The 12,105-nt window shown below is 45.0% G+C and overlaps 3 protein-coding genes across 4 annotated transcripts in view; all 3 read right to left on the reverse strand.

Annotated features, from left to right (window-relative positions):
- Nucleotides 1-10,470, reverse strand: part of LOC105835939 (protein similar) — a 39,846-nt gene extending 29,376 nt beyond the window's left edge. Inside the window, exon 1 of one of the 2 annotated variants that reach the window (XM_012679612.3) lies at nt 9,586-10,470. In XM_012679612.3, coding sequence (XP_012535066.1) covers nt 9,586-9,626 — 41 coding nt within the window. In that variant the 5' untranslated portion in view covers nt 9,627-10,470. Of the gene's footprint in view, nt 1-351; nt 4,571-9,585 lie in introns of those variants that run through there. The other variant, XM_012679610.3, reaches the window with a different exon arrangement.
- Nucleotides 10,471-10,828: 358 nt separating this feature from the next.
- LOC105835940 (mitochondrial intermembrane space import and assembly protein 40-A) lies at nt 10,829-11,412 on the reverse strand. The gene has a single exon (XM_012679613.3). It carries the CDS (start codon nt 11,376-11,378, stop codon nt 10,935-10,937), a length of 444 nt encoding a protein of 147 aa, XP_012535067.1. The 5' UTR covers nt 11,379-11,412; the 3' UTR covers nt 10,829-10,934.
- LOC105835941 (ribonuclease P protein subunit p14) lies at nt 11,352-12,105 on the reverse strand. The gene is made up of 2 exons (XM_012679614.2): nt 11,970-12,105; nt 11,352-11,703 (listed from the first exon to the last, which is right to left on the reverse strand). The coding sequence occupies exons 1-2, from the start codon at nt 11,990-11,992 to the stop codon at nt 11,388-11,390; spliced, it is 339 nt and encodes a 112-aa protein (XP_012535068.1). The 5' UTR covers nt 11,993-12,105; the 3' UTR covers nt 11,352-11,387.

Consider the following 12,105-nt stretch of genomic DNA (forward strand, 5'->3'; position numbering starts at 1 on the left):
GAACTTTCTCTTTTTTTTTGTTGTCGACGCGTAAGATCAATTAGAATGTTTTATATTGCCTACAAACTACAAATGGCACATAAACCTGATTGAATAAAATTATTTTGGACAATAAATTGTTGAAATTTGTTTAAGGAAAGTTCATCGTAAAATTTGAATTACAAGAGAAAAAAGGTCAAGTAAATTAAAATTAAAGGGGTTAATTAAAAAAAAAAAGATTTACCCTAAAATTACTAGAAAACTGGCAATAGTATGATTCTCCATTTTTTGTGACTGCCAGAACGTGTCGAAGGGGCAGCAGGTGAGAACGGAAAAACAAAGGGACATCACACACGATGATCGGCGACTTACAAATAATCCTCGAGGAGCTGTTCGTCTTCCACGTAGCCATAATGCCAGTTATCGTTATTGTTGTAACCATTCTCGTACATACACGGCGGCAAGATGGGCGCGCCATAAGCGTACGAGGTATCGTAAAGGGGGCAGCGATCGCTCGCCGGGCACTGCAGCCACCGTTCCTCGGTGCAGAAATTGAACAGTTCCGGGCAGACGTTGCAGAACCAATCGTCCCGTCCCAGATCGTGTCGCTCGCCGCAAAATCGCGAATCGCCGAGTCTCGGGTCGCAAAATCGCGAGCCGTGAAACCGTGGATCGTCATATCGTCCCGAGTCCCCGCGAAGCTGCAGATCCCCGTATCCCTGCAGATCCGGACAATAGCCCAGAGCGCTGGGTGCCATGTCATAGGTGCGTAGATCGTCGGGCGCTAGATCGCCGCCCGAAGGGGGAGGCAGGGTATCGTGGGGTTGGGGGTCCATCCTTGGGGGTCCGGCCTGTCCATATCGCGATCTCCTCGAGTAGATCGCACGATTGCCCGCCGCCTGCGGGGCCGGCTTGCAGCCGTCCGCCGGTAGATCAAAGTACATCGCGAGGTCCTCGACGTCGACCGGGCCCAGCTGGCAGGTTCTCGAGGTCGCGCGGGTCCCCGACGATTGGGACGATTCGGTCAAGTGATCCTCGTCGTTGCGGACCAACCACGTTGGCTCCGGACCGTCACAGTCAGCGGCTGTTGGAGCCACGACATTGCACGTTGCTGACGCGTTGCAAGCAGTCGCTGGTGCATTACCGCACCATGCCACGTTGCAATTCGTAGTACCAGGCGTATACGGGAATCTCATCGTGGGGCAAGATGTCGTCCCGATATCGCAGGCTCGTGATCTAGCATTATCGCCAACGTGTGACGTAACGCTGGAGGAGGGTGCGGCAATATTGTCGGGTAAAACGTCTATGTTGCTGAATGCAATCGCTGGACCATAAGACGACGACGACGACGACGACGACGACGACGACGACGACGACGACGACGATGACGACGACGACGACGACAATGACGACGATGACGGCGGTGGGGGTGGCGGTGGCGGCGGTGGTGGTTTCAGTAATTCGCACGACGGAAAATCGATCTCGTTTCCTCTCGCCATGTGACGCGCATCGACACCGGCGTAACCCGACGCCTTGTCGATCCAGTAGCCGCGGAGATCGGAGCAACGACCCCGCTGCTGCTGACGACAGTCGCCGAGGATGATGTTTCCACCCTCCTCCCTTGCCTCACTTCCATCTCTTCTTTCTACCGCTACCTCGTGCAAACGCGCGTTCATTGTCCCTTTTCCCTCTCGATGTCCGAGCCACGTCACCACTACTTAATCTCGCGGTTAATGTTCACTTTTAAAGTTCCCTTCCTCTCTTTTCGCGATCAACGAGATCGGTAGAAACTTTACGTTTTAATCGTATCAAGAGATTTTTCATCAACCAAGATTTTTTCCGTTCCCTCCTTTTCCTTTTCCTCTCCTTGGTTACTGTCGTCTCTTCTTTACCGTCAAGAACCGGTTCCATTCGTGATTAGTCGTATGGGGCACAGCCATCGGGAATTTCACGCTTCAATTTTACTAATCTTGCGATTATCAATTATCAGTGTTCTTACTTTTTTCTTTCTCTCTTTTGTCCTCACTTAAAAACTTTCGAGCTTAGTTCCCCGAAATTTATTCTTTCCCCTCTTAACATTATTCTTTCTTCGATAAGAGAACTTAGAATATTATCTTCGCTATTCATTAATTAGTTATCATAAAAATAATTTTCCGTCCCTCTATCTCTCGAGTTTATCTTTCTCACTTTTTGTTGCTAAGAGCTTATCTTGGTCATGTCTGGTCCACGTGACCGATGTATAATCGGAAATAATTTTCTAGCGCAAGCGGGGAAAAAAAGCAAACGCAAAAAGCGATACTTACTTGATTAATATCCTAATTTCTACACACAAGTGGAACCGACTGCACCAATTCTCTTTCCCGCTCTTTCTTTTCTCTAGTTTATTTATTCCAATCCTTTTTCTTATTTTCCACAAAAATTCACCTCGTTACACTTGACTTCCAGTCGTCTTCACTAAACTCACTCTCTCATTTTCGTTTTGTCGTCCTCTTATCTCAGCTTTCAACCACCTTCTTATCCGCCAATTTAATTCTACTCTCCTCGTGTTTTATCCAAGTGACAATATTTCTCAACTTCTTCTCACGTGTTCCTCACTTAACCTGTTTCCTCTTCAACCATTTTTGTTGAACCGCTTTCCGGAACCAACGGTCGCCGCATTTCTTTTATTATCTCTTATCGGCTTATCTTTTTTATTGTATCTTTCTCTCTTGTTCTTTATCTTGACAGAGCTATATCCTAAATTAGAATCACCAGCGGGGATGTCGACGGGGATCTAGTTTACCGGTTTGTCGAGAATTCAACTCTAGACGAGGCCGATTATCGTCGTTTTCTCGCATACTTTCTTCGGGGACGCGATTTTTGATCCACCTTCACGGCTCGCGCGAGACTAAAGCCCGGTAGCAATGCGATGCTGTTTCTGTTGGACGTTTCCGAAGGATCGTTATCTCGCACGTCGATAACGATACTCTATCATCGAAGCCGCGCGCGACATAACCAATTCGCCGAGCAAATTTTTGCCGTTTCGAACAGTTCGATTTATCTGCCGCGTAACTAGTCAAACATTGACGTTCCATATCTCTATCACATCGCAGATTTTTAATATTATTTTCATTATGCAAACAGCGTCAAACGCTATGGATTCAGTTAACATAAACAAACATTTTTGTAATACAAAAACCGAATAAACTGCCGCTATATCAGAAGGTAATGACATAATCAAAATACAAGCGATAAAATTCACGGAATCCGCGATAGTTATCCGTATATCATATAGAGACATTAATAGAGGGGCACGCGTAGAAAAACAACGCAATTAACATATTTTTGCATTAAGTAGCACCTACGTAACCCATAGTTTCTAGATCGTGTGATTAAAGTAGTCAGGAATAAATTCAGCAAGGAATAAATATTTCATCTCACATTTTAGCCATGTATGGCCCATACAAGTATCCTTCTACTCATTCGAAATTCCGAGACTTCAAATCGATCGTGAATATATATTTCACATAAATAACATTATACAAATAATTATTTTATTACATAAAAGCAATTACACGCCTCTATTTAAGAAATGGCAAATAAAATTTTTTAAATTATAATTCTCAATATAAGACTTTGTTATCGTAAAAATTAATATTTATCTATAAACACAGATCAGCTTTAATCTCACTTTAACTTATTTGTTATCTCATTCTAATTCCAAAAATTAGAAAAAGATAAAACGTAAGTTAAACCGAGATTAAAGTTAATCTATTTTGGTAGATACGGGTGTTGTTAGTCAATGTGTCGTAAATCCGAAAATTCGTAACTTAAATGTCTATAAAGATGGCACAGTTACTTCGGCAATCGAAAAACATGTATAAATGTTTAATGTTCTTTTGTGGTTAATTAGTTGCTCTATTGCGGATTTGGTTGCTTCGGCCATTTTGGAAAAAATTGAAAGTTTCTTACTGATAAGATTACGATAAAGAAATAGAAAAGTACTTGTATTAAAAAAATAGCTCCGTTATTTTTCGGTATAATATATTCGAGAAAGCTCATCAAATCACAAGAGACATTTCTCGATGCAAATAATGATGATGCAAGGGAGTTTACTTCATATTATGCGTATCGCGTTTGATGGGGAATTGCGGTAAATGGCCTATTCCCTCTTCACTCTCTGCGGTCGTGCGTCTAATGACTTTCCAGTAATTTGAATGTCTAATGGTCGGCCATAATCGCGAGCGTTCGTAGAAGATAACGCAATCTCTCCAATAAGAGATATCGAGCGCTCGAAAAGAACAACAGGGACTATTGTAGCCGCCATAGATCATCCCGGTTTTATCCAATGTTTCTTCTCTCGGGCGAGGCACCGCACAACAGCGCCAATACCTCGGCCCAGTTCGCATCTATTTCTGATGCAATCCGCAAAACGTATCCTTCAACCTAGGTCGCGTAATCGCGCAACCGGAAGTCGTCATGTGTCATAATTATTCCGCGATCGGTTCGCCATGTCGATTCGTCGATTGGTTCGCGGTTCTACGTATTATAATTTACACACTGAAAAAAAAAAATTGTTGACTTGACGAAATTTTCCAAATAAATTAAAATTTTGTCAGTTCAAGAATTTATGCATTTAACTTAAATGCATAAATATCACTTCAAGTACTTATATAGTTAATTGAAATATACAAATATTTGAATAGACAGAATTTAATTTAGTCGGAAAATTTAGTCAAATTAACATGTTTTTCTCAGTGCATCTTCATATATCACTCGGTGAAACAAATAAGCAGCACACGTGTCTTTCACCGCGCTTAAATTTCATGGATAAGCGGTGACTAATACTTCCTGATATGACAATGCTAATATGCATACAATACTAGGCGACGATTTGGGCGGGAAGTAGAAATTCGGACTTTAACGTTTACGTACGAAGTTTGGATAGGAAACGATGCGATTTCCTGGGCTCTCTGACGTGCGCGAGGCTTTCCCAAACTGCGATTATCCCCCAATCGTATTCGATGACATGGCATACATTTCCGGTCATACTCGAGAAAGCGTGTTTACCTTGGATTCCGGATTTCTCATATTCAAGATTGATGTACATATTACGAGATTCCTTTCTCTCTCTCACGCAAATTTGCAATTTTCTATCTTAAATATACAGAGTGTTTCTCGTAACTCGATTATTTACCAATATCTGTTGTTTTCAATGATGCGAAAAAATGGAAAGATTTATTCGTTTTGAAGGTTCGAATATCGTTTGAAACATTATGACAAACAATATTTTTTTAAGCTTATTGTTTTACAAGAGCAAAATAAGCATTTTTTTAAATAATAAACATTATTACGTTATTAAAATTGCCAGTCCATTAAAAAAAATGTTGATCTGAAATGAGCATATCCTGAGAACATACCTTTGGCGATTGGCACGCAAAACTCGTGAGAAATTCGCCAAAGTCGAGTTCTAAAATTTTTACATTAGATACCGGAATATATAAATAGCGAATAAATTTCAGTGAATTTATTAGTGTCGAGAATTCGCCGAGATATTCAAGTTCGGGAGATTAGATCCAATCTTCGTTTTGTTCCATTCGTTTGGATCATTTCGTTCATAAACACTGTCGTTTCAAAGTACCGTTTAAAATCGTCGGTGGGATGCGACGTGCGAGCGAAGATTCGGGAAGAAAACTTTCCAGAAGGCCACTGTCTTGCGTGCACGCTCGTATAATCGTCGCTACGTATACAAAGTGTTCCACTTCTGCCGCATCATCTTTCGACATGATACGGAGAGTCCTTGATTAGCTTGAAGTCGCGGGTTAGCGCGAATGTCAAGGGAAACTCTTCAATCAAAGACTCGTACGTCATCACAAGAAAATCAGCAATTCGCCGAAATAAAACGTTATTCCCAGCTGGAATTAAGAACAGCATAATAAACGCCGACGGCAACGTCGTCGTCCCTTAGCATTTCCCTTCGCTAATTACTCTCGAAAACTCCTACTTTGACTTCTACTTTCCGTCGAGAAAGAATCGATTTTGAGAGGATCTGTCTGTCCTTTGAACGCCGGCAAATACCCTGTAGAGAACTCCCCTCGCTTATCATCGCTTGTACAGAGAAATAACTGTCACTGCAGACACTCTAATTGACATATTAATCTCTACTTCCCCTGCTTCGCCTCACCCCGGCCGACTATCGATCACTCAGCGAGACGTTCGGTAGCTTCTTGTTCATATGAATACTTTCAATTCTGACTGAATTAATTCGAACAACTCGCTGCAGCGTGGACTGCACACGCTTTTACTTCCAATATTGAGGCAGTTTCCTGGCAATTAATCCGAGCAGACGTCGCCATTCGGTTTTTTTTTGTTTTTTTTATAAACTGCTATTAAATTCGATGAAAAATACTTCTCGCTGTCTAGACGATAAATCTTTTCTTGGCAAGATGTAATTGTTTGCAATAATAACAACTATATTTCTCACGGATTTTAAAATACCGCTCAACGAAAGTAATAAATAAACGATAGAAGATTTAATAATACTAAAAGATCGGATTATCCACTTCTCCTTCAATGAAGTCTATGATCAAATTCCTTCTTCTCCAATAACTCATAATTCGGTTTCGATGCTCGCGAAAGTTGAATCCAAGTTCTATGAGAAACGACGTCGTCTGCGCGCCATCAATTTTACATCCTTCCCCCTCCTCTCCTCCCCTCGCGCGCGAAATTATTCGGATTCTCCGCTCGATGAGTCACGAAATACTCGTGCTTTCTAAACGCGACAGCAGGACCGGCCACGTGGACGGCCGAAGATTCCGTAAATGAAATATAAATTTAAAAGAAAAACTTGTTTGCCGAAGAGAAATATGTATATACCGCTATAACGTGTGGAATCTAGTTCTCGTTCGATTTACAGGCTAGGCTACGTGACGAGAGGTCCGCGTTAAAAGGGATGAGTAATAATCGTCGTTATCGTTGTACATTTTCGTGTTGTGACCCTAGCGATAACCCTGCGTATACATAAATGAAATATTTTCTTCTCCTGGCGGGCGCTATCGTGCCGCCGCGATACGTGCCGAATGTTGTTTTCAGCCTGATCTCTCGCCTCGTTACGGTCTACCGATGATGACTGTCATATGACCCCAACTGGTGACGCTAACGTATTTCCTCGTATAGTTTCGCGGTTTCGCGAGCAAGCTATTTTAGCGCGCGTCACGCGACAGACCCTCGCGCGTATTAGAGCCGAGAAAGAGGATGAAGGGGATGGGGAAGGGAGAATCCTCGCGGCTGAAAAAAGCTCTCTCCCTATGGACCGCTTCTCGGGAAAACCGTCCTCCTAAATCACGCAACGCGAATCCCTTTATCTGTATTCGCCATTTTAGAGGTAAAACCGCGATGAGAGACGTTAACTCGTAAATTTAAATTAATTCCCTCTCAACGTCTCTCGATACGGGCGAGGCGGGACAAATCGATAAAAAGAAAAAAGATAATTGCCGAATTTTAATTTGGTTGACGTTGACGCGCGAACGAGCACGAAAAATGGACGGCCAATTACGGATCGACGCTGTTAGAGACTGGACTTTGGACGGCAGTAATACAATAACACTGTAGAGAATTTTCCGTTCCACGAGCTCTTACGAAATAGATTGGAGTGGACACTGAAGTACAAAACGTCGCCTAATTCCACGGGAATTACCGTTGTCACGGACACCGCAATCCGCGGCGATAAAGAATCAGCCTCTCTCGCGTGGGCGATAATGTCAAACGGTTATTCAAGCCAGATTTAGATTAACAATAAAATACAGCGCGATTAAAACTATATTATCGTAGAAACCGTCCAGTCATTTTCTCGAATTCCATGGAAAGAGACGCAAACGTTTCCCATCGTCCTACCGAGAACTGTTGAAAATATCGAAACGATATCTCGATTCCCGTGGAATCGAGATGTATCGATCCGTATTCCTTGGAAAGATAATGCATTTTACGATTCGTCAGACTGATTGACGAAATCGATAGATTCCATCAAGGGACACAATTAGAACCTCTTATCTGTTTACGTAAAAAAAAAAAAAAAAAAAAACTGACCGAAATAAATTACAACGGTAGCGACATACTGCTCCCCTATTTGCTCTTTGATAAAAGGATCGGGCGCGTTCGGTCCGACTGTCGAGTGGAAACAGCCGACGGCCGAAATTCCCGCGCGTACGATACGAAATGTGGAATTAGATGCGGGATGCTCTCTTCTTCTGTACTACAATTTTTACGTAACGTGCGGCGCGCAATGAAGCACACGTACCGCGAGGAACAACAATCGGGGGCCGTCGGGGTCGCGGGCGATTGTATAATGAAACGCGCGACGATCGCGCGTGCACGCGACCAAGAGATAAAGAGAAATCGTTTCTCTCTGAAAAAGCCTGCCGGCGATGACGCCGTCGACGCGATGTTGACGCGAGGGCTCGCGGAGTCGCTGGTCCACCCAGTGCTATCGCGTGCTGCTTGTGTGTTTTATGCGGGCTTGTTGTGCCATAAAAAAAAAAAAAAACTCGTTAGCATACCATCAAACGTCCTTGGAAAGTCAGGCGCGAGAGAAGGGAAGACTCGTTCCCTTTGAGGGCAAATTATAGAAACACGCACACATACGCGCGCGCGTGATTGATTGTATCATTTTCTCTGATTTGACTCGCATTGGTATGGAAATAAATCTCGAGCGCCATTTTCGGACGAGCCTCGTCCGCGTTTAACTCGTGGACGTCGCATAGGCGGTTAAAATACAGCGGTGGCTAAACCAGCTGTAATGGACGTATAAATAAAAGCGGGTGTAGCACTCGGTGATCACCGTTAAAGAAAGCAGATCGGTTCTAATAAAGTAAATTGCCAGTCGTGAATAAGTCATAATGACGCCGAAGGGAGCGCAAAACTGGAGCAACTGTGCGCGCGCCATCGTAAATAACTTAAAGACCGATCGTAACTCGACGGATGATTAAAAAAAAGAGGGAGGCGATACGTCGAGTAACATCTCTTATTGACACTTGTTTAGAAAATTTCTTGGCTTGATTTAAAAGCCTACAAAAGTAGAAGGAAAAGAGAAAACGAGAGAGAGAGGGAGAGAGAGAGAGAGAGAGAGAGAAAGCGACAGGTCTGATAAAGAAGTCTCCTTGAGATCGACGGAGACGGACGATGTAGATCACGTGGCATTAAAGAGAGACAACGAGAGACGAGGAAACAGAGGAAGGTGCGAGCGAAATAAAGCATTGTAATCGGAGCAGAAAAGACAGAGAGAGAGAGAGAGAGAGAGAAAGAGAGAGAGAGAGAGAGAGAGAAAGAGAAGGATGGTTCCGTCACATCAAAAGAAACAGAGCGATTGCATGAAACGCGTTCCACACATACACGTCTTTCTCTCGTCTGTCGCGCTCTTTCTCTTTCTTTATTTCGATAAAACCCTCGCATTATCGTATGATAATCGGACGCAAGACAGTCGCAAGCGGGGGATCCGCGTCATTCTGGAGCCATACGGACGCGATCCGAAAATAAAGACGCGACTTTCACGCATTCCCTCTCTCTCTTTCTGTCTCTCTTTCTCTTCCTCTACTGTGTGTGCGCGCGCGCGCGCGCGCGCGAGAGACTCACCTCCTTTTCTCCTTGTACTTCTCCTTCTTATGGGTGCCCATGATAAGCCGATGACGTTAACGTAGGGCGAAGGAACGTCGTCTTCCCCAGCTGCGAAACACCGGCGCACGAAAACCACCACGGGATACACTCTCAGTCACTGCCGAGGAACGTATCTGGGGCGCGAGCTCCGCTCTTCTCCAACCGGGACGGCAACTTCTTCGCTCGACCGCACTTTGCTCTTCCCGTCTGTCTCTGTCGCACTGTCGATCTGTCTCGGCGTCGGTATCGTGATCGATGCGAGCGCACGCGACGCGTGTCACTGTTCCTCGACGTCGCGCTGCGTCGCGGCGGCCGTGGGACGTCGATCGTGGGTAGTGGCGTCTCGTTTCCACGGGCACACGAGCCGCGCTGCTCGTAACGACGTGCTCATAGCGTCAACGTAGACGACGATGAACCTCACGTTTCTGCTACCGCGAGTGGCTACTGGCGAACGATGGTGGCACTGTTATTATCGCGTCAAGCCCGATGATCCGCGACGCTGCCTCGCTGCCTGGTATCACAACCACATACGCGAACAGTATGACGACCGGCGGGAGGGAGAGAGACGGACGCGCGCCGACGTCAGGCCGCCTGGCCCCGCCACCTGGCGGCGGCCGAGGGAGGTAGGGAGCGATCTAGAAACGCGCGGCAAATTCGAACGGAGAAAGTAGTCCAATAATAAAAATGTTCGTCCTCTTCTTTTACTTTTCTGTTTGTAGACTGATATACGAGGCGTCGAAATTCGCGAATCAAAATACTATAAAAATTCACGAAAAATTAAGAAAAATAGCTATTTGTAAATTCTTGTCTCAAACGATAGTTAAACCTCAGCTAGCTTAAACTCTATATTGAAAACTATTGTTCGAAGTAAAATTTTACAAGTAACTATTTTGCTTAATTTTCTTGTTACTTTAATTCGCGAATATAGATATATTATACATGCGCATTCGTGTCCCGCCAGAAGAGAGGAAAGGAATAAAAAGCGTGAAAATCGCAACTTAAGTATAAAGAAATTGTTTTTCTTTTCAAGGCAAAACTATGATAAATTTACTCCAGTCTTAAGCTAAATTTGCGCATATAGAATATGGAATAAGACTTGTTAATCTCATAATACTGAAGTTTTCCTTCGGGAGATCTACCTAGATTAATTTGAGCCGCAATTTTACCTGCTCCAAAGCTGTTCGCAAGCTCAACAGCGATTTTATAAATCTAACTTTGCAAATTTGTTCCTTCTGGAAACAAACCTTTATTTTCAACTATACAGTGCAACAGGTAAAATTAATTTACTAAATAATTAAGATAGAGAGACGAGAGAGAGGCGACTATCGCTAATCCGTCGCGCCTTGACTAGCTACCATCGCCTTTCTCTCGCCCCCGCTTGTCCCCGTCGACGGCTGCACTTTCTCTGCCTCCACCTCCTTGATCGTCTCCTCGTCCTCGTCCAGGTCGTCCGTCGGCATACCCTTGCTCTCGTACAACGCCGGGTATTGTGACATGCAATTCTGCATAGTCTCGAACGCCGTGCGACAGTCCGAGCCCTTCGGATCCGCGCTCGAGTAGTGGAAGCAGGAGAAGGCCTCGCGAAATTCTAAACCACACGGCCCGGTCGCCATGCCACCCAGGCATGGACAATTCCAATTAATCTCGCCGTTGGGCAGCAGCAGTCCGGGACTGGGCTCCGGTTCGGGCAGGCTGATCTTACTGGGTACCGCGTGATCCTCCTTCGACGCGAAGATGATGGTATCCTTGCCCTCCTTGCGTATCAGTGGCATGGCGAAGGCTCATGCGAGAGAGATCTCTCCGTGCCGATACGTTCTACTGTCGGCGGTGAACGACAGTAAATTCGGCGACGCCCGGTGAACCGTGTACACGCACGTATTCCCCTCGTACGTCGTGCTCAGAGTCAGGCTCGCTCGCAGCCGCACGTAACCGTCGTGCTCACAACGCAGGATAAATCTGCGCTCTGCGGGACAGAGTTTCAAAACGTCCACGGGGCTCTTGGCTCCCTCCTCGCCGAACAGCGACCGAACGGCTTCCAAAATGTTCTTCTTGATGTATACGGGTGACACTGTGAGATCGGAATCTGATGCAATTTCTCTACAAATAGAAATAAGCCAGGCTTACAGTCCGCTGCGTAATCCGATACGGCAGTGGGGAATATTCCGAACGTGTGCGGGTTTCTCGATCGTGCCAAACGATCGTTGTCGCGCTCGCTCGGCAAAGGGAGCATAGACCAACTAGTTAGTCTACGAACGGGAGTTCAAAGTTCGAGGGAGTCGCGCGCGCGCGCGCATTATAGGTTATGTTTCCGCGGACTAACCGCGCGATCGCGTCTACCGCAATGAAATAGTAAATGTACTAACAGAGAAACGTCTAAGTAATACATCTTACGATGAAGCGCCGGCTTACAGCTCACGTCGACCTCGCGCACCAAACAGCAGACATCGTCGGAAACCTGAACCAGTACTTGGACCTTACACGCGTCACACTTACACAAAC

The sequence above is a fragment of the Monomorium pharaonis genome, chromosome 1 (assembly GCF_013373865.1).
Source record: "Monomorium pharaonis isolate MP-MQ-018 chromosome 1, ASM1337386v2, whole genome shotgun sequence".
Classification (NCBI taxonomy): Eukaryota; Metazoa; Arthropoda; class Insecta; order Hymenoptera; family Formicidae; genus Monomorium; species Monomorium pharaonis.